Source organism: Eleutherodactylus coqui, chromosome 3, assembly GCF_035609145.1.
Source record: "Eleutherodactylus coqui strain aEleCoq1 chromosome 3, aEleCoq1.hap1, whole genome shotgun sequence".
Lineage (NCBI taxonomy): Eukaryota > Metazoa > Chordata > Amphibia > Anura > Eleutherodactylidae > Eleutherodactylus > Eleutherodactylus coqui.
The window spans coordinates 220485703-220507768 of record NC_089839.1 but is presented as its reverse complement, the minus strand read 5'-3'; the positions used below and the strand labels follow the sequence as shown (position 1 = coordinate 220507768).

At 46.5% G+C, this 22066-nt stretch overlaps 1 protein-coding gene across 1 annotated transcript; it reads left to right on the top strand.

The window, feature by feature from the left end:
• Nucleotides 1-245: 245 nt before the first annotated feature.
• On the top strand, nucleotides 246-1190 carry LOC136620260 (olfactory receptor 5V1-like). Its single transcript, XM_066594964.1, has one exon. It carries the CDS (start codon nucleotides 246-248, stop codon nucleotides 1188-1190), a length of 945 nt encoding a protein of 314 aa, XP_066451061.1.
• The last annotated feature ends 20876 nt before the right edge of the window (nucleotides 1191-22066 follow it).

The window sequence follows — 22066 nt, the reverse complement described above, 5'->3', positions numbered from 1 at the left end:
AGAGACCTTATTACATATTTATGGATGAGCAGAGCAGAGGTTTGGGCTTCTGTGGCTTCTGCTCCTGGGAGAAACGATGATTTTTAAAAGGAAGGACACCATTAGCTGTTAGTATCAGCAATATTATATCCAGGCTTGGATATTCACCTATTGTGATCTTATTATCCGCCAAATTTTCCCAATGTTTCATTATTGTCGTCATTTTTATTCATTTGGAAAATTTGAGGAAGAATCACACTGGAATGATGAAGAACCAAACAATGATCACTAGCGTTCTTCTCATGAGTCTGACAGATGATCAGAATGCCATCTATGTCTTCTTCACCATCTTTCTGCTCATCTATCTGATGACCTTCCTGAGTAACTCTCTCATCATCCTTCTAGTTCTAACTTGCGCTCATCTTCATACACCCATGTATTTCTTTCTTGGAAACTTGGCATTCTTGGACATGTCCTACTCATCCGTCACTGCCCCAAGGATGCTCTTTAACTTCACCACCCAGGACTGGTCCATCTCCTTCCCTGAATGCATAGCACAAATATTCTTGGTCATTTATTTTGCAATCTCTGAGGTTTTCCTGTTGTCCTCCATGTCTTATGACCGGTATGCAGCCATCTGCCATCCTCTTCACTACTCTCAGCTCATGTCTTGGCGTACATGCACTCAGTTGGTGTCTTTAGTTTGGTCTTCTGCTCTCATCTTTCCCACCATTTACATCTTATGTTTAAGAAGGTTGACGTTCTGTGGTCCCAACTTCATCCATAATTTCTTTTGTGATCTCCCCCATTTGTTCCAGATCTCTTGTACTGATACTTCCATGAATGTTTTACTCTTAACTATTATGGGGGGTGTTCTCAGCCTCTTAGCCTTTGTTGCCACATTTTACTCATATCTCAGAATTTGTAGTACAGTGCTCAGAATTCGGAGTAGTGATGGAAAACGTAAAGCTTTCTCCACCTGTACGTCTCATCTGACTGTGGTTTTCATATTTTATGTGTCAGTGACTTTTACCTATTTTGTTCCTAACACAAGTAATCTTCTTACATTGAACCAAGGGGTCACTGTGATCTATGCACTAATCACCCCCTTGCTCAACCCCTTAATCTATAGTTTGAGGAGCAAAGACCTGAAGGCCGCACTGCAGAAACAAAGGACTGTTTTGCGGGGGTTACTACAGCTAAGACCTTAAAAGCAAACAAAAAGCTACTGTGTGTTGTGATCTAAAGTGTGCAGGGTCTGAAGTGTGTGACTTGAGATTAGGTGACTTTATATTCAAGAACTTTTAAGAGAGTCACTTAAATTTATTTACTGCTTCTCTCTGTTATTTTTCACTTGTATAAAATATTTGGAGTTTTATCTGTATTATCCCCAGTTAGAATGTGATCCATGATTGACAATGCTGTCCAGTGTACTTGTGCCATGAACGCCATCCTTGCACCGCTGTTTGAGGGTGCATACTGCTATATGAGAAGTGTGCATGTTGCAAATTTAGAAGCCCAGATCCTGGATCGAAATGAGCTGCTTGAAACACTGACATCCATTGACAGCATGGAAAGGAGTTTGCTGCTCATTGAGCAGATACTTGTTGGGGATGGATTGTAGCATACAGGTACAAGATGCTCAGGCAGCTAGCTGGGTGACAATTAGAAGGAGGGGGAAAGGGAAGAGTGCCAGGGACCATAGTCCTGATCTGGCACATGTCAACAAGTTTGCAAAGTTGGTGGATAAGGGGAATGCCATTACAGGGTTAGCACTGCTGCAGCATGACATGTTTTCTAACTGTTGGGTGAATGTTTGCTCCATCAAGGAGGTAATTAGGAGTGTAGGGCATGAAAGACAGGTAATGGGAGCCTCAATTATTAGAGGGACTGAGAGCAATCGGTTAGAAAGACTGGGATTGTCAAATAGTGTATTGTCTTCCTGGCGCTCAAGTTCTACACTTCGTGAATCGGGTTGACAGATTACTGGCAGGGGCTAGTGACGTCTCACTAGTCATAGCACACATTGACACCATTGACAAAGTTAGAGTTAGGTTTTGGGTCTTTAAATACAGTTTCAGGAACCTGGGCTATAAGCTTAGGGCAAGGACCTCCAAAGTAGCATTTTTTAAAATACAACCTATGCCACGTACCACACTAGAGGTATAAGAAGAGTGCCTGGACAAGTCCAAAAATATTAAGATGATATAAATAAATGAATGGGAACTTACCTGGTGCAAGCACCCATGCCAGAGAGGACTGGGGAGACCTCTACACCCAATAGTCATCCTCAGAGACCAGTACAGACTTCCTATAGACTCCCACAATTCCCAAGAAAATAAGAGGTGCAGAATCAACCACCAGATACCGCCTAGGTTACAAAGATGAACAATGCAAAAAATATAGTAAAAAAGGGATCTTGCGCTCCTTATGGGGGTGATAACAAATGCAAAGTGAAACAAAATTGTTCACTCATTTTTGTGGGGATCTTTTCCTTGACTTGAAGAAGAAACCTTCAAGATTCTGTGCCAATAGAGACCTCTAAACGCATTCCAGGAAGGTATTTCAATCCAAGGCAATGGTGCATTTTATGAAATACCTATTTATTGCAACAAATAAAACAGCTCAAAAAACATGCCACATAAAAATGGCATAGGTTATGGAAGCGACGCGTTTTGGGGTCTCCTACCATTTTATCAAGCTTGCCCAATATGTAAGCGATCTCTCCTTTTACAGCATACAGTTTTAAATGAACTCCATGTCTTTCCTGACGTAAACAGTGTCTATATATGCTATAGACCGGCTACACATGCAGGAATACATGTTCCGCCACAATGGCAGTGTGGCACGCGTCACCGGCACTGCATCTCATCAAAGGGAAGTGATATCATGCTGCATGTCAAAGCACACAGGGTGTATAGTAACATAGTAACATAGTATGTAAGGCTGAATGAAGACAATGTCCATCTAGTCCAGCCTGTCTATCCTACTGTGTTGATCCAGAGGAAGGCGAAAAACCCCAAGGCCAGAAGTCAATTAGCCCTTTTGGGGGAAAAATTCCTTCCCGACTCTCTAATGGCAATCAGACTGTTCCCTGGATCAACCCCTAATAGTTCCTACCTGCCTATATACCAGGATATCACATGCATTATGTCATTCTAGTGCCCGCAGTGCGGTGGGTGTCCAGATGGCGCGTTGCTCTGGCTAGGTCATGTGACCCTGACGCTCACTGTACAATTTGATATGTTTCATGCAAAGTTAAAAATGATTACAAGGATTATTGAAACAAAGTTGATCAATAGCAAGCAAATCAACAATTATGAAGTACAAAGATCAATTACATTTGAATTCATTAATTTCAACTTGTGTATAAAACTAATTAAAATATTTCATTGAGCTTACATAATGTATAAGACAATTAAAACTATATAAACATAGCAATGTATATAAATCTTCTAGGGATAATGAATAAAAACTTTTCAGTTTGCGGAAGAAGCAAACTTCACTTGTTTGAAAAATCCAAATATTCCATATTTTTATTTTCTGCCCAAGATCCATAAGGAGAGAGCACTGACATACTGGGTAGGCTTCATAAAAGGGTAGGAGACCTCGAAACGCGTCATTTCCATATCCTATACCATTTTTATGTAGCATGTTTTTTTAGCTGTTTTGTTTGTTGGAATAAATAGTTATTTCATAAAATACACCATTGCCTTGGATTGAAATACCTCCCTGGACTGGGTTTGGATGTCTCTATTGGCACAGAATCTTGAAGGTTCACTTTGCATTTGTTATCACCCCTTTAACCCCTTAATGACACGGCCTATTTTGGCGTTGAGGACCAAGCGATTTTTTGGTATTTTTCCATCTCCATTTTTCAAAAGCCATAACTTTTTTATTTTTCCGTGGACGCGGCCGTATAAGGGCTTGTTTTTTGCGTGGCGATCTGTAGTTTTTATTGGTGCCACTTTTGGGTATATAGACAATATCGTAAAATTTTTTATTTTTTTTTTAATGATAACAGGGAGAGAAAACGCATCAATTCTGCCATAGATTTATTTTTTATTTTTTACAGCGTTAATCATGCAGCATAAATGACACACTAAATTTTTTCTGCGGGTCGGTACGGTTACAACGATACCAAAATTGTTATATTTTTTTTAGGTTTTTACACTTTTTTGCAATAAAACCCCCTTTTTTTTGGAAATCTTTTTTTTTTCTCTATAGCTGCATTCAAAGTCATGTAACTTTTTTATTTTTCTATGTACGGAGCTCTTTAAGGGCTTATTTTTTGCGTGACGAGCTGTAGTTTTTATTGTTATTATTTTGGGAAATGTACGGCTTTTTTGATCACTTTTATTGCATTTTTTGTGAGGCAAAATGCTAAAAATTAGCATTTTGCCTTTGTTTTTTAGCGTTTTTTTTTACGCTTTTTGTCGTACAAAATAAAAAGCATGTTCAACTTTTTGTACACGTCGTTACGGACGCGTCAATATCCAATATGTGGGGTTTTAGTTTTTTTTCCCTTTTTTTATGCTAATATTAGAAAAAGCATAAAAAAGGGGTTTTTTTACATTTTTTTTTTACATTTTTCTTTTTTTTACACTTTTCTTTTCTTTTTTTATACTATTTGAGTCCCTCTGAGGGACTTACATCACTGTGCCTATGATCGCTGTCATAAGGCATGGCAGAGCTACTGCTCTGCCATGCCTTATCGCTTGTACAGCGATTATAGGCACAGGCAATACAGGACGCCAGTGTCTGGCGTCCTGTTGCCATGGTGACAGGCCGGGCTCTCGCGATGACATCGCGAGAGCCGGCCGGAGACAAACAGGGATCGCGATCCCTCTGTGAACTCTTTCCCTGCCGCGATCTACTTAGATCGCGGCAGGGAAGGGGTTAACAGCGGCGGACGCATCTCCGATGTCCCCCCGCTGTTGGAGCGGGGCGCTGGCTGTGACTGACAGCCGGCTCCCGCTGCGGGATAGCGCGGGATCTTATGTGATCCCGTGCTATCTCCAGGACGTACCGGTACGTCCTTTTGCGGGAAGTACCAGGCTCCCGGGACGTAACGGTACGTCCTGGAGCAGGAAGGGGTTAAGGACCGCAAGATCCCTTTTTTACTATATTTTTTGTACGTGCCACACTAGAAAAGCAGTGGGAGTATTGGTAGCCAAACGGGTGGCTCAAAAGTTGGTGTAGGAAGGAAAGGTTTGAGATGTGGCTGACTTTGCTTTTGACTACAGGTTCTACCATAGGCATGTACTGCATCTCAATGGACAGGATGCAGCTGTGTTGGGGAAGAAGATAGCTAGAAGGTTAGAGGAATTTTTAAACTAGGGACTTAGGGGGAGGGTAATGAGACACTTGTCAGGCCTCACATGGAATACTGTGTACAGTTCTGGACACCGGTTCTCAGGAAAGATGTTGCAGTGCTTGAGGGGGTCCAAAGAAGGGTAACTAAATTAATAAACGGAATGAGAGGACTAGAATACCCAGAGAGGCTATCAAAATTGGGATTATTCACCCTGGAAAAAAGACGGTTAAGGGGCGACCAATAACTATGTATAAATTCATTATAGGACAATACAAGGATCTCTCCCATGATCTGTTTATACCCAGGACTGTGACGGTAACAAGAGGGCATCCTCTACGTCTAGAGGAAAGCAGGTTTCATCACTGACACAGAAGGGGGTTCTTTACTGTAAGAGCAGTGAGACTGTGGAACTCTCTGCCTGAGGACGGGGTGATGGCAAAATCCATAGAGGAGTTTAAGAGGGGACTAGATGTCTTTCTAGAGCGCTATGATATTACAGGATATAGACATTAGGTGACCAGCGGGTTGTTGATCCGGGTCTTACAGTCAGGTAGGAACTATCAAAGATTGACCCAGGGATTATTCAGACTGCCATTATGGAATGGGCTAATTGGCTCCAACCTAATTGAGTCGTTTTGCCTTCCTCTAGATCAACAAGGGGGGTTGAAAAAAGGCTGAACTAGATGGATATAGTCTTCATTCAGCCTAACATACTATGTTACTGTGTATATAGCGCCAACATATTCCACAGTGCTTATAAGACAGGGGGAACAGAAGCAAAACCACGGTTACATGAAGTAATCAGTTGATGGAGACAGTAGGGGTGAGGGTTCTGCTCCAAGGAGCGTACATACCACAGATACTGGAGTATAACAGCCAAACGGAAAAGAGAAGAGCCGCACTCCAGGGAATTATATCAAATAGATGTCTTTATTTTTTTTAACTTTATTTTCTTTATTAAGGAAAATTTGCACAGTACATAATAAAATCATATGGTAAACAAACTCGGTATTACAAATAGTACATACTGTGTTGTAACTTGTTTGAACGTAATAACATAACATTTTCCTTGTACATTTTTTCTTTTGGGTTGCGATAAACTTAAACAATTAAACTCAAACCGTCTATGCCTATTGGATGAATTCTTTATGAGATGGAATTCTGCATTTGCTTAGTAAATGGGGACTCAGGAGAGCGAATGGGGGGGGGGGGGATGGAAAGAGGGAACATGAGTCTGGGAGTTCATTCTACAGATAAAGTGGAATTGGCATCCAGCCAGATATCCCATATTTTTTGAAATTTGTTTGGGCAGCCTCTGTTTTGGTAAATACTTTTTCATAGGAGATTACTGTGTTCACCGACCGAACCCAACATGAGATCGTAGGGATTCCCGCAGCCATCCAATAAGTAGCTATTGTTTTACGTGCCAAGAATAAGGTCTTCTGTAGGAAGGTGCGGGTGTGGTACGGCCATTCCTCTTCCTCCAATAGGCCAAATAGGATCGTCTTAGGGTCCATCCCAATATTAAGGGGGGATGGTAGTAGTGAGTTTATGAAGGCTACAATCTCAGACCAGAATCCATTTACCAGGGGGCAGTCCCAAATCAAATGCCAGAAGTTAGCTTCTGGCTGGCGGCATCTGTGACAGGAGTTTGAGGAAGAGTTGCCCATTTTATATAGACGGCTGGGTGTGAGGTATGCTTGGTGGATAATATATAGCTGGATCAGTTTATTGTTGACTGCAGGGGAAACTGAGAGATGGGATTCGGATATATCTGTCCAGTCCTCCGGTGTTAAGGACGGAATGGCTGTCTTCCATCTATCGTAGGCTGAGGGCGGGTTATGGTCGGTTTTGGCTGAAAGGAGGTGCGTGTAGAGCACCCAGATTAGGCCCTTGGGTCCCTGGGATCTGAGGATACCAATTGTGGGGTATTTAGATATGTTTGTGGAGGTAGGTGGGAATTGGGAGTTCAGGGCGTGCCGCAACTGAAAGTAACTAAATAGCTGAAGTTGTGGGGACTGTGTTTTTTCCCGCAATTGGTTAAATGTGAGGAGACTCCCGTCTGTATATACGTCTCCCACCGACACCACTCCAAAAGACCTCCAATATTGAGGGTCTGGGACTGACTGGAGGGCTTTAAGGCCGGGGTTGTTCCATAAGGGAAGTTCGCACATTACTCCTTTGTACTGTTGTATGGCCTTAGCCTCCCTCCACACCTTTAAAGCTAGTTTATGAAGTGGCAGTATATCGGGAGGGTTGGTGTGTTCTGGGAATTCCAGGAAATTTAAAAGGTTGTTACCCTTTACTTGTTTTGCCAGGTATTGGTCAGCGATGGGCATTTCCCGCTCTAGGAACCAGCTCCGGACGTTGCGTAGCTGTCCGGCTAGGTAATATACGTGCAGGTCTGGGAGCGCCATTCCAGCTCGCTCCTTCGGTCTTTGTAGGGTCGAAAGACTAAGCTTGGATCGTGTGGAGTTCCAAATGAAAGATGTAGTGAAGGAATTGAGGGCTTGAAAGATGCGTTTGGGTACAATTATTGGCATATGTTGTAGTATATACAGGCATTTAGGTTGAATCGCCATCTTTATCAGGTTTATACGGCCAGCTACCGAAAGCGGTAATTTGGCCCATCGCTCTAGTTTATTTTTGACATTCCCGAGCAGTGGGTCGATATTGTCTTTTATGGAGTTGTTTGGATTTCGGGACATATATATTCCCAAGTATTTGAAAGTGGAAACCACGGCTAGGTTATATCCGGCGACACAAGGGTCTATTATTGGGTCGGGATTTGTATATAGAATTGTGGACTTGGGCCAGTTGACATGTAGACCCGATAAGTGGGAAAATTTGTCAATTTGGGTCATAGCGTGGGAGAAGGAGGTTATAGGGTCTGACAAAAATAGGATTGTATCATCCGCATATAAGCCCACTTTACTTTCAAGGCCCGCCCATTTAATGCCGGTTACTTCAGGGGTGCTTCTCAACCGGATTGCCATGGCTTCAATGGCCATGGCAAATAGTGCCGGGGACAGCGGGCAGCCCTGACGGGTGCCTCTTGCGAGGCGGAACTCGGTGGATGGGATGCCGTTTACTATTACGTTGGCGCTTGGCGATTTGTAAATGGTTTTAACCCATTGTAAGAATTGGGGGCCAAACCCAAAGCGAACCAGGCAGGCCTCAAGGAAAGTCCACTCCAGCGAATCGAAGGCCTTCATTATGTCTAATGAGACCAGTGCCCAGGGCATGTTAAACTGTTTGCCCAGTTGAATTGCTGTCTGTACTCTCCGTATGTTGATTGTTGTGGACTTTCCTGGCATAAAGCCGGTCTGGTCAGGGTGTATAATAGATAGGATTACTTGATTTAGTCTTGTGGCCAGGAGTTTTGTTAGGATTTTGTAATCGACATTTACCAGGAATATGGGTCGGTATGAGCTACAGTCTGTGGGGTCTTTGTCTGGTTTCAAAATGACTATAATAGATGCTCCGTAGAACGAGGGCGGAAGGGATTGGTCTAATTGGGCCTGTTGTAATGTTTCTAATAGCAGCGGGGCCAGTTGTTCGTCATATTTCCGGTACATTTCGATCGGGAGGCCGTCCGGGCCTGGAGCTTTATTAGGTGCCATGTCTCGGATTGTCTGCCGTATTTCGTCTAGGGTGATTGGGGCCTCCAGGAACTCTACCTGTTCTTCGGACAGTGTTGGAAAGGTCAGGTCACTCAGGTAGTCTAGGATATCTGCCTTTGTAAAATTTGTGGGTGAGCTATATAGGTTAGCGTAGTATTCTTTAAAACGATTTGTGATGGCTGGGGCGTCAGTCAGCTCCGCACCATTTTGATCTTTTATCTTAAGGATTGTGTTTAGGTGTTTCTCGTGTTTAATCAGATTGGCTAACAAATGGCTGGATTGGTTACCTAGTTCGAAGTAATATTGCTTCGCAAAGAATAATTTACGTTTGGCCTTAGCGTGAACTTGGTGTTTGTAGAGGCGGGAACAACTGAGCCATGCTTCTTTATTAGAGTCCGTGGGGTTATCAGTGTAGGTCTTTTCTGCCTCAAGTGTCTTGCTTTCTATCTCTCTGTCCGCCTGGGCTGTCGTTTGTTTGATATATGTAATGGCTGATTTAAGGAACCCCCGAAGGTATGCTTTAAGGGTATCCCATCTCAGGGCCGGGTGGGTATTGTTATTATGGGCATCTAAGAAGAGGGATATATGGAACGGAGTTTGGTCGTCTGGGCCCAACAGTTTAAGCCAAAACGGGTGTAGTTTCCAGGTAGGCAAAATTTTGAGTTGGGGAAATTTCAGTGTTAGGAGTATCGGACTGTGGTCCGATATTCCCCGCGGACAATGTGCTACGTCTGAAAGATACACCGCCACTTCCGCGGAGCTGAATATATAGTCAATTCTCGAGAGGGAGTTCTGGCCGGGGAAGTGGCAAGTATATTCCAGGGTGTCAGGATGATGTAGCCGCCAGAGGTCGACCCAACCCACGCTCTCGGTTATCTGCCGGAGGGAGGAGTTAGTGCTTGTATTTGTGTTAGCTAGGGCATAGAATTTGTCTTTGGTCGGGTCCATTACTAGATTAAAGTCTCCCATACAAAGTACTCCTACTGAGGGGTATTGGTGTGCGAAGGACACAGCCGTCTGAAGGAGGGAGAGGTTATTGTGTGGTGGATTATAAATACATAAGATGACATATGGTTTGGAGTCTATTTCTGCATACACAAATATTGATCTACCCTCCGGGTCTTTACGAACATTAATAGGGTTCCATCTTATGGATCTGTGTATAAGAAATAGATGTCTTTATTGTGCCCACGAACAACGTTTCAACCCTAGTTACATGGGTGTTTGTCAAGTCCTTGCTGTGTATGGCTACGATATTGTACTGCGTATGACAGTGTTTTTCACGGACGCTGACTTGCTTAGTCTCCTGTGTATTTTTGTTTTGTTTAAATTTTCCGCGCATATATATTCTACCTATACGTTATGTAATTGCACATGGGCGACATTGATAACGCGCCCAGAGAGAACATTTGTTTCTTTCGCACATATTACACGGAAAAATACAACATGCTAAATTCTTCTTTGCGCTTACATATTACGCAATTCTTACACACGAATGTAAACCAAACAGCATAAGGCAATGTATCTTACTGCCTGTGATTTACCGCGTATCACACACGCAGACATTGCACGCGTAATATGCGGTAATCTTACGCATGTGTGAGCGCAGCCTAGGGGCCTAAACAGAGGAGGGTGTTTCACAATACGCTCGTTCCTGCGCAATTTTCCTTCACAGTGAACAGGTGTATTTTGTGCTTGTACCTGCAGAAATACTTCACATTAGCGGGGGAATCGCCCTGCCTTAATTTAAATGGCTTCTTAGTAGAGATGAGCGAACGCGTTCGTCCGAGCTTGATATTCGTGCGAATATTAGGGTGTTCGGGATGTTCGTTATTCGTAACGAACACCATGCGGTGTTCTGGTTACTTTCACTTCCTTCCCTGAGACGTTAGCGCGCTTTTCTGGCCAATTGAAAGACAGGGAAGGCATTACAACTTCCCCCTGCAACGTTTAAGCCCTATACCACCCCCCTGCTGTGAGTGGCTGGCGAGATCAGGTGTTCGCCTAATATAAAAGTCGGCCCCTCCCGCGGCTCGCCTCAGATGCGGTGTGAGTTAGATGAGGGACAGTGCTGTTTATACCGGAGCTGCTGTAGGGAAAGAATTGGTAGTTAGTGTAGGCTTCAAGACCCCCCAAAGGTCCTTATTAGGGCCACTGATAGCTGTGTGTTGGCTGCTGTTAGCAGTGGGATTTTTTTTTTCTCAAAATCGCCTCTGCAGACCGTTGCACCTGGCATTAGGGACAGAAGTGCTGCATAGGCAGGGAGAGTGTTAGGAGTGAGTGTAGCCTTCAAGAACCTCAACGGTCCTTTCTAGGGCCATATTTATCCGTGTGCAGTACTGTCCAGGCTGCTGTTAGCTGTGCTGCATTTTTTTTGGGCTTCTCAAAATCGCCTCTGCAGAGCATTCCACCCTCCATTGATACTGCAGGGAAAGAATTGTATAGGCAGGGCCACAACACAGTTATTATTCATAGAATATACGCAGTGCTGCCTGTTGGTGGGAAAAAACTGAAAACAAATCTATTTGTCCAGCCTCTGTCCGTCCTTACGGGCGGTGGACACGTGTGAGCTGCGTGAAAAACATTGCTAAATCATACGCACCCAGCTACGCTTTACTGCTGGCTTCGCCATTTGCTTTCCTTAATTGGGAAAAAAATACCTGCTCTGCCAGAGTTATAATAACTCTGCTACCCTCACGTTCTGTGACACATAAGCAGGGACACAGCACAGTTATTAAACTTCTCATGTTCATTGAATATACGCAGTGCTGCCTGTTGGTGGGAAAAAACTGAAAACAAATCTATTTGTCCAGCCTCTGTCCGTCCTTACGGGCGGTGGACACGTGTGAGCTGCGTGAAAAACATTGCTAAATCATACGCACCCAGCTACGCTTTACTGCTGGCTTCGCCATTTGCTTTCCTTAATTGGGAAAAAAATACCTGCTCTGCCAGAGTTATAATAACTCTGCTACCCTCACGTTCTGTGACACATAAGCAGGGACACAGCACAGTTATTAAACTTCTCATGTTCATTGAATATACGCAGTGCTGCCTGTTGGTGGGAAAAAACTGAAAACAAATCTATTTGTCCAGCCTCTGTCCGTCCTTACGGGCGGTGGACACGTGTGAGCTGCGTGAAAAACATTGCTAAATCATACGCACCCAGCTACGCTTTACTGCTGGCTTCGCCATTTGCTTTCCTTAATTGGGAAAAAAATACCTGCTCTGCCAGAGTTATAATAACTCTGCTACCCTCACGTTCTGTGACACATAAGCAGGGACACAGCACAGTTATTAAACTTCTCATGTTCATTGAATATACGCAGTGCTGCCTGTTGGTGGGAAAAAACTGAAAACAAATCTATTTGTCCAGCCTCTGTCCGTCCTTACGGGCGGTGGAGACGTGTGAGCTGCGTGAAGAACAGTGCTAAATCATACGCACCCAGCTACGCTTTACTGCTGGCTTCGCCATTTGCTTTCCTTAATTGGGAAAAAAATACCTGCTCTGCCAGAGTTATAATAACTCTGCTACCCTCACGTTCTGTGACACATAAGCAGGGACACAGCACAGTTATTAAACTTCTCATGTTCATTGAATATACGCAGTGCTGCCTGTTGGTGGGAAAAAACTGAAAACAAATCTATTTGTCCAGCCTCTGTCCGTCCTTACGGGCGGTGGAGACGTGTGAGCTGCGTGAAGAACAGTGCTAAATCATACGCACCCAGCTACGCTTTACTGCTGGCTTCGCCATTTGCTTTCCTTAATTGGGAAAAAAATACCTGCTCTGCCAGAGTTATAATAACTCTGCTACCCTCACGTTCTGTGACACATAAGCAGGGACACAGCACAGTTATTAAACTTCTCATGTTCATTGAATATACGCAGTGCTGCCTGTTGGTGGGAAAAAACTGAAAACAAATCTATTTGTCCAGCCTCTGTCCGTCCTTACGCCTGTGGAGACGTGTGAGCTGCGTGAAAAACATTGCTAAATCATACGCACCCAGCTACGCTTTACTGCTGGCTTCGCCATTTGCTTTCCTTAATTGGGAGAAAAATACCTGCTCTGCCAGAGTTATAATAACTCTGCTACCCTCACGTTCTGTGACACATAAGCAGGGACACAGCACAGTTATTAAACTTCTCATGTTCATTGAATATACGCAGTGCTGCCTGTTGGTGGGAAAAAACTGAAAACAAATCTATTTGTCCAGCCTCTGTCCGTCCTTACGGGCGGTGGACACGTGTGAGCTGCGTGAAAAACATTGCTAAATCATACGCACCCAGCTACGCTTTACTGCTGGCTTCGCCATTTGCTTTCCTTAATTGGGAAAAAAATACCTGCTCTGCCAGAGTTATAATAACTCTGCTACCCTCACGTTCTGTGACACATAAGCAGGGACACAGCACAGTTATTAAACTTCTCATGTTCATTGAATATACGCAGTGCTGCCTGTTGGTGGGAAAAAACTGAAAACAAATCTATTTGTCCAGCCTCTGTCCGTCCTTACGGGCGGTGGACACGTGTGAGCTGCGTGAAAAACATTGCTAAATCATACGCACCCAGCTACGCTTTACTGCTGGCTTCGCCATTTGCTTTCCTTAATTGGGAAAAAAATACCTGCTCTGCCAGAGTTATAATAACTCTGCTACCCTCACGTTCTGTGACACATAAGCAGGGACACAGCACAGTTATTAAACTTCTCATGTTCATTGAATATACGCAGTGCTGCCTGTTGGTGGGAAAAAACTGAAAACAAATCTATTTGTCCAGCCTCTGTCCGTCCTTACGGGCGGTGGACACGTGTGAGCTGCGTGAAAAACATTGCTAAATCATACGCACCCAGCTACGCTTTACTGCTGGCTTCGCCATTTGCTTTCCTTAATTGGGAAAAAAATACCTGCTCTGCCAGAGTTATAATAACTCTGCTACCCTCACGTTCTGTGACACATAAGCAGGGACACAGCACAGTTATTAAACTTCTCATGTTCATTGAATATACGCAGTGCTGCCTGTTGGTGGGAAAAAACTGAAAACAAATCTATTTGTCCAGCCTCTGTCCGTCCTTACGGGCGGTGGAGACGTGTGAGCTGCGTGAAGAACAGTGCTAAATCATACGCACCCAGCTACGCTTTACTGCTGGCTTCGCCATTTGCTTTCCTTAATTGGGAAAAAAATACCTGCTCTGCCAGAGTTATAATAACTCTGCTACCCTCACGTTCTGTGACACATAAGCAGGGACACAGCACAGTTATTAAACTTCTCATGTTCATTGAATATACGCAGTGCTGCCTGTTGGTGGGAAAAAACTGAAAACAAATCTATTTGTCCAGCCTCTGTCCGTCCTTACGGGCGGTGGAGACGTGTGAGCTGCGTGAAGAACAGTGCTAAATCATACGCACCCAGCTACGCTTTACTGCTGGCTTCGCCATTTGCTTTCCTTAATTGGGAAAAAAATACCTGCTCTGCCAGAGTTATAATAACTCTGCTACCCTCACGTTCTGTGACACATAAGCAGGGACACAGCACAGTTATTAAACTTCTCATGTTCATTGAATATACGCAGTGCTGCCTGTTGGTGGGAAAAAACTGAAAACAAATCTATTTGTCCAGCCTCTGTCCGTCCTTACGCCTGTGGAGACGTGTGAGCTGCGTGAAAAACATTGCTAAATCATACGCACCCAGCTACGCTTTACTGCTGGCTTCGCCATTTGCTTTCCTTAATTGGGAGAAAAATACCTGCTCTGCCAGAGTTATAATAACTCTGCTACCCTCACGTTCTGTGACACATAAGCAGGGACACAGCACAGTTATTAAACTTCTCATGTTCATTGAATATACGCAGTGCTGCCTGTTGGTGGGAAAAAACTGAAAACAAATCTATTTGTCCAGCCTCTGTCCGTCCTTACGGGCGGTGGACACGTGTGAGCTGCGTGAAAAACATTGCTAAATCATACGCACCCAGCTACGCTTTACTGCTGGCTTCGCCATTTGCTTTCCTTAATTGGGAAAAAAATACCTGCTCTGCCAGAGTTATAATAACTCTGCTACCCTCACGTTCTGTGACACATAAGCAGGGACACAGCACAGTTATTAAACTTCTCATGTTCATTGAATATACGCAGTGCTGCCTGTTGGTGGGAAAAAACTGAAAACAAATCTATTTGTCCAGCCTCTGTCCGTCCTTACAGGCGGTGGAGACGTGTGAGCTGCGTGAAGAACAGTGCTAAATCATACGCACCCAGCTACGCTTTACTGCTGGCTTCGCCATTTGCTTTCCTTAATTGGGAAAAAAATACCTGCTCTGCCAGAGTTATAATAACTCTGCTACCTTCACGTTCTGTGACACATAAGCAGGGACACAGCACAGTTATTAAACTTCTCATGTTCATTGAATATACGCAGTGCTGCCTGTTGGTGGGAAAAAACTGAAAACAAATCTATTTGTCCAGCCTCTGTCCGTCCTTACGCCTGTGGAGACGTGTGAGCTGCGTGAAAAACATTGCTAAATCATACGCACCCAGCTACGCTTTACTGCTGGCTTCGCCATTTGCTTTCCTTAATTGGGAAAAAAATACCTGCTCTGCCAGAGTTATAATAACTCTGCTACCCTCACGTTCTGTGACACATAAGCAGGGACACAGCACAGTTATTAAACTTCTCATGTTCATTGAATATACGCAGTGCTGCCTGTTGGTGGGAAAAAACTGAAAACAAATCTATTTGTCCAGCCTCTGTCCGTCCTTACGGGCGGTGGACACGTGTGAGCTGCGTGAAAAACATTGCTAAATCATACGCACCCAGCTACGCTTTACTGCTGGCTTCGCCATTTGCTTTCCTTAATTGGGAAAAAAATACCTGCTCTGCCAGAGTTATAATAACTCTGCTACCCTCACGTTCTGTGACACATAAGCAGGGACACAGCACAGTTATTAAACTTCTCATGTTCATTGAATATACGCAGTGCTGCCTGTTGGTGGGAAAAAACTGAAAACAAATCTATTTGTCCAGCCTCTGTCCGTCCTTACGCCTGTGGACACGTGTGAGCTGCGTGAAAAACATTGCTAAATCATACGCACCCAGCTACGCTTTACTGCTGGCTTCGCCATTTGCTTTCCTTAATTGGGAAAAAAATACCTGCTCTGCCAGAGTTATAATAACTCTGCTACCCTCACGTTCTGTGACACATAAGCAGGGACACAGCACAGTTATTAAACTTCTCATGTTCATTGAATATACGCAGTGCTGCCTGTTGGTGGGAAAAAACTGAAAACAAATCTATTTGTCCAGCCTCTGTCCGTCCTTACGGGCGGTGGAGACGTGTGAGCTGCGTGAAGAACAGTGCTAAATCATACGCACCCAGCTACGCTTTACTGCTGGCTTCGCCATTTGCTTTCCTTAATTGGGAAAAAAATACCTGCTCTCCAAGAGTTATAATAAGTCTGCTACCCTCACGTTCTGTGACACATAAGCAGGGACACAGCACAGTTATTAAACTTCTCATGTTCATTGAATATACGCAGTGCTGCCTGTTGGTGGGAAAAAACTGAAAACAAATCTATTTGTCCAGCCTCTGTCCGTCCTTACGGGCGGTGGAGACGTGTGAGCTGTGTGAAGAACAGTGCTAAATCATACGCACCCAGCTACGCTTTACTGCTGGCTTCGCCATTTGCTTTCCTTAATTGGGAAAAAAATACCTGCTCTGCCAGAGTTATAATAACTCTGCTACCCTCACGTTCTGTGACACATAAGCAGGGACACAGCACAGTTATTAAACTTCTCATGTTCATTGAATATACGCAGTGCTGCCTGTTGGTGGGAAAAAACTGAAAACAAATCTATTTGTCCAGCCTCTGTCCGTCCTTACGCCTGTGGAGACGTGTGAGCTGCGTGAAAAACATTGCTAAATCATACGCACCCAGCTACGCTTTACTGCTGGCTTCGCCATTTGCTTTCCTTAATTGGGAAAAAAATACCTGCTCTGCCAGAGTTATAATAACTCTGCTACCCTCACGTTCTGTGACACATAAGCAGGGACACAGCACAGTTATTAAACTTCTCATGTTCATTGAATATACGCAGTGCTGCCTGTTGGTGGGAAAAAACTGAAAACAAATCTATTTGTCCAGCCTCTGTCCGTCCTTACGCCTGTGGAGACGTGTGAGCTGCGTGAAAAACATTGCTAAATCATACGCACCCAGCTACGCTTTACTGCTGGCTTCGCCATTTGCTTTCCTTAATTGGGAAAAAAATACCTGCTCTGCCAGAGTTATAATAACTCTGCTACCCTCACGTTCTGTGACACATAAGCAGGGACACAGCACAGTTATTAAACTTCTCATGTTCATTGAATATACGCAGTGCTGCCTGTTGGTGGGAAAAAACTGAAAACAAATCTATTTGTCCAGCCTCTGTCCGTCCTTACGGGCGGTGGAGACGTGTGAGCTGCGTGAAGAACAGTGCTAAATCATACGCACCCAGCTACGCTTTACTGCTGGCTTCGCCATTTGCTTTCCTTAATTGGGAAAAAAATACCTGCTCTCCAAGAGTTATAATAACTCTGCTACCCTCACGTTCTGTGACACATAAGCAGGGACACAGCACAGTTATTAAACTTAGATAATTCATTCACTAGAGGCAGTGGGGCCTTTCGTTTTCCAAAAAGGGCAAAAATTATATTTGGCCTGCAGTCTTGCGCCAATTTATTTCCTGCCTGTGAAATCAAATCACTGGTAATACAGCATGCTGAGGGGTAGGGGTAGGCCTAGAGGACGTGGACGCGGCCGAGGACGCGGAGGGCCAAGTCAGGGTGTGGGCACAGGCCAAGCTCCTGATCCAGGTGTGTCGCAGCCGACTGCTGCGCGATTAGGAGAGAGGCACGTTTCTGGCGTCCCCACATTCATCGCCCAATTAATGGGTCCACGCGGGAGACGGTTATTAGAAAATGAGCAGTGTGAGCAGGTCCTGTCCTGGATGGCAGAAAGTGCTTCGAGCAACCTATCGTCTACCCGCAGTTCTGCGCCGTCCACTGCTGCCAATCCGAATCCTCTGTCTGCTGCTCCTCCTTCCTCCCAGCCTCCTCACTCCACTACAATAACACCTGCTCAGGAGCGGGAGCACTCCCAGGAACTGTTCTCGGGCCCCTGCTTAGATTGGGCAGCAGCGGTTCCTCTCCCACCAGAGGAGTTTATCGTCACTGATGCCCAACCATTCGAAAGTTCCCGGGGTCCGGGGGAAGAGGCTGGGGACTTCCGCCAACTGTCTCAACAACTTTCTGTGGGTCAGGAGGACGATGACGATCAGACACAGTTGTCTTGCAGTGAGGTAGTAGTAAGGGCAGTAAGTCCCAGGGAGCAGCGCACAGAGGATTCGGAGGAAGAGCAGCAGGACGATGAGGTGACTGACCCCACCTGGTGTGCAACGCTTACTCAGGAGGACAGGTCTTCAGAGGGGGAGTCAAGGGCATCAGCAGGGCAGGTTGCAAGAGGCAGTGCGGTGTCCAGGGCCAGGGGTAGAGGCAGGGCCAGACCGAATAATCCACCAAGTGTTTCCCAAAGCGCCCCCTCGCGCCATGCCACCCTGCGGAGGCCGAGGTGCTCTAAGGTCTGGCAGTTTTTCACAGAGACGCCTGACGACCGACGAACAGTGGTGTGCAACCTTTGTCGCGCAAAGCTCAGCCGGGGAGCCAACACCAACAGCCTCACCACCACCACCATGCGCAGACATATGATGGCCAAGCACCCCGCAAGGTGGGACAAAGGCCGTTCACCGCCTCCGGTTTGCACCCCTGCCTCTCCCCCTGTGCCCCAACCTGCCACTGAGATGCAACCCCCCTCTCAGGACACAGGCACTACCGCCTCATGGCCTGCACCCACACCCTCATCTCCGCTGTCCTCGGCCCCATCCAGCAGTGTAGTTCAGCGCACCGTTCAGCCGTCGCTTGCGCAAGTGTTCGAGCGCAAGCGCAAGTACGCCGCCACGCACCCGCACGCTCAAACGTTAACCGTCCGCATCGCAAAATTCATCAGCCTTGAGATGCTGCCGTATAGGGTTGTGGAAACGGAGTCCTTCAAAAGTATCATGGAGGCGGCGGCCCCGCGCTACTTAGTTCCCAGTCGCCACTACTTTTCCCGATGTGCCGTCCCAGCCCTGCACGACCACGTCTCCCGCAACATTGTGCGCGCCCTCACCAACGCGGTTACTGCCACGGTCCACTTAACTACGGACACGTGGACAAGCACAGGCGGGCAGGGCCACTACATCTCCCTGACGGCACATTGGGTGAATTTAGTGGAGGCTGGGACAGAGTCAGAGCCTGGGACCGCTCACGTCCTACCCACCCCCAGAATTGCGGGCCCCAGCTCGGTGCTGGTATCTGCGGAGGTGTATGCTTCCTCCACTAAAGCACCCTCCTCCTCCTCCTCCTCCTCTGTCTCACAATCAAGATGTGTTAGCAGCAGCATGTCGCCAGCAGTCGGTGTCGCGCGGTGTGGCAGCACAGCGGTGGGCAAGCGTCAGCAGGCCGTGCTGAAACTACTCAGCTTAGGCGATAAGAGGCACACGGCCCACGAACTGCTGCAGGGTCTGACACAGCAGACCGACCGCTGGCTTGCGCCGCTGAGCCTCCAACCGGGCATGGTCGTGTGTGACAACGGCCGTAACCTGGTGGCGGCTCTGCAGCTCGGCAGCCTCACGCACGTGCCATGCCTGGCCCACGTCTTTAATTTGGTGGTTCAGCGCTTTCTGAAAAGCTACCCACGCTTGTCAGACCTGCTCGTAAAGGCGCGCCGGCTCTGCGCACATTTCCGCAAGTCCCACACGGACGCTGCCACCCTGCGCACCCTGCAACATCACTTTAAGCTGCCAGTGCACCGACTGCTGTGCGACGTGCCCACACGGTGGAACTCTACGCTCCACATGTTGGCCAGGCTCTATGAACAGCGTAGAGCTATAGTCGAATACCAACTCCAACATGGGCGGCGCAGTGGGAGTCAGCCTCCTCAATTCCTTTCAGAAGAGTGGGCCTGGTTGGCAGACATCTGCCATGTCCTTGGTAATTTTGAGGAGTCTACCCAGGTGGTGAGCGGCGATGCTACAATCATTAGCGTCACCATTCCTCTGCTATGCATCTTGAGAAATTCCCTGCAAACCATAAAGGCAGCTGCTTTGCGCTCGGAAACGGGGGCGGGGGAAGACAGTATGCCGCTGGATAGTCAGGGCACCCTCCTGTCTATTTCTCAGCGCGTACAGGAGGAGGAGGAGGAGCATGAGGAGGATGAGGAGGAGGGGGAAGAGACAGCTTGGGCCGCTGCTGACGGTACACCGGCTGATTGCCTGTCATCCTTTCAGCGTGTATGGCCTGAGGAGGAGGAGGAGGAGGAGGAGGAGGAGGAGGATCCTGAAAGTGATCTTCCTAGTGAAGACAGCCATGTGTTGCGTACAGGTACCCTGGCACACATGGCTGACTTCATGTTAGGATGCCTTTCTCGTGACCCTCGCGTTGCACGCATTCTGGCCACTACGGATTACTGGGTGTACACACTGCTCGATCCACGGTATAAGGAGAACCTGCCCACTCTGATTCCCGAAGAGGAAAGGGGTTCGAGAGTGTTGCTATACCACAGGACCCTTGCGGACAAGCTGATGGTAAAATTCCCAGCCGACAGCGCTAGTGGCAGAAGGCGCAGTTCCGAGGGCCATGTTGCAGGGGATGTGCGTAGATCGAGCAGCATGTACATCCCAGGCAGTGCAACAGTCTTTAAGGGCCTGGCCAGCTTTATGGCTCCCCACCAAGACTGTGTCACCGCTCCCCAGTCACGGCTGAGTCGGCGGGAGCACTGCAAAAGGATGGTGAGGGAGTACGTAGCGGATCGCACGACCATCCTTGGTGACGCCTCTGCCCCCTACAACTACTGGGTGTCGAAGCTGGACACGTGGCCTGAACTAGCCCTGTATGCCCTTGAGGTGCTTGCTTGTCCTGCGGCTAGCGTGTTGTCGGAGAGGGTGTTTAGTGCGGCTGGGGGAATCATCACAGATAAGCGTAGCTGCTTGTCAACCGACAGTGCCGACAGGCTAACACTCATCAAGATGAACAAAGGCTGGATTTCCCCAGACTTCTGTTCTCCACCAGCGGACAGCAGCGATACGTAAGCAATACGTAGGCTGCACCCGCGGATGGAAGCTACGTTCTCTCTCACCATCCAAAACGGGGACATTTCTGCTTCATCAATCTGTGTCTAATATTCCTCCTCCTCCTCCTCCTGCTCCTCCTCCTGAAACCTCACGTAATCACGCTGAACGGGCAATTTTTCTTAGGGCCACAAGGCTCACTCAAATAATTTTTCAGAACAATTTTTATAAGTTTCAATGCGCTTAAAAGCATTGGAACTTTAACTTGAACCAATTTTTCGTTACACTGGGCTGCCTCCAGGCCTAGTTACCACTTAAGCCACATTAACCAAAGCGATTAATGGGTTTCACCTGCCCTCTTGGCTGGCCATGGCCAATTTTTGGGATGTACATTAGTACTGTTGATACAGCAATTTTTGTGGGCCCTCGCCTACAGTGTAATCAAATTAATTTTTAGCCCACCTGCATTACAGCTGACGTTACCTCAGCTGTGTTGGGCAATGCAATGGGATATTTCTATGTACCGCCGGTGGCTTCCTGGCACCCACCCAGGCAGTGGGTCCACAGGGAGTTAAACCTACATGTGTCCACTTGTAAAGAACCCCAGTCTGACTGGGGCATGCAGTGTGGGCCGAAGCCCACCTGTATTACGCACGACATTACTACCTCAGCTGTGTTGGGCAATGCAATGGGATATTTTTGTGTACCGCCGGTGGGTTCCAGGGAGCCACCCATGCTGTAGGTGCACACTGAGTTTTTAATACATCTGTACACTTCTAAAGAACCCGTCTGACTGGGGCATGCAGTGTGGGCCGAAGCCCACCTGTATTACGCACGACATTACTACCTCAGCTGTGTTGGGCAATGCAATGGGATATTTCTATGTACCGCCGGTGGCTTCCTGGCACCCACCCAGGCAGTGGGTCCACAGGGAGTTAAACCTACATGTGTCCACTTGTAAAGAACCCCAGTCTGACTGGGGCATGCAGTGTGGGCCGAAGCCCACCTGTATTACGCAC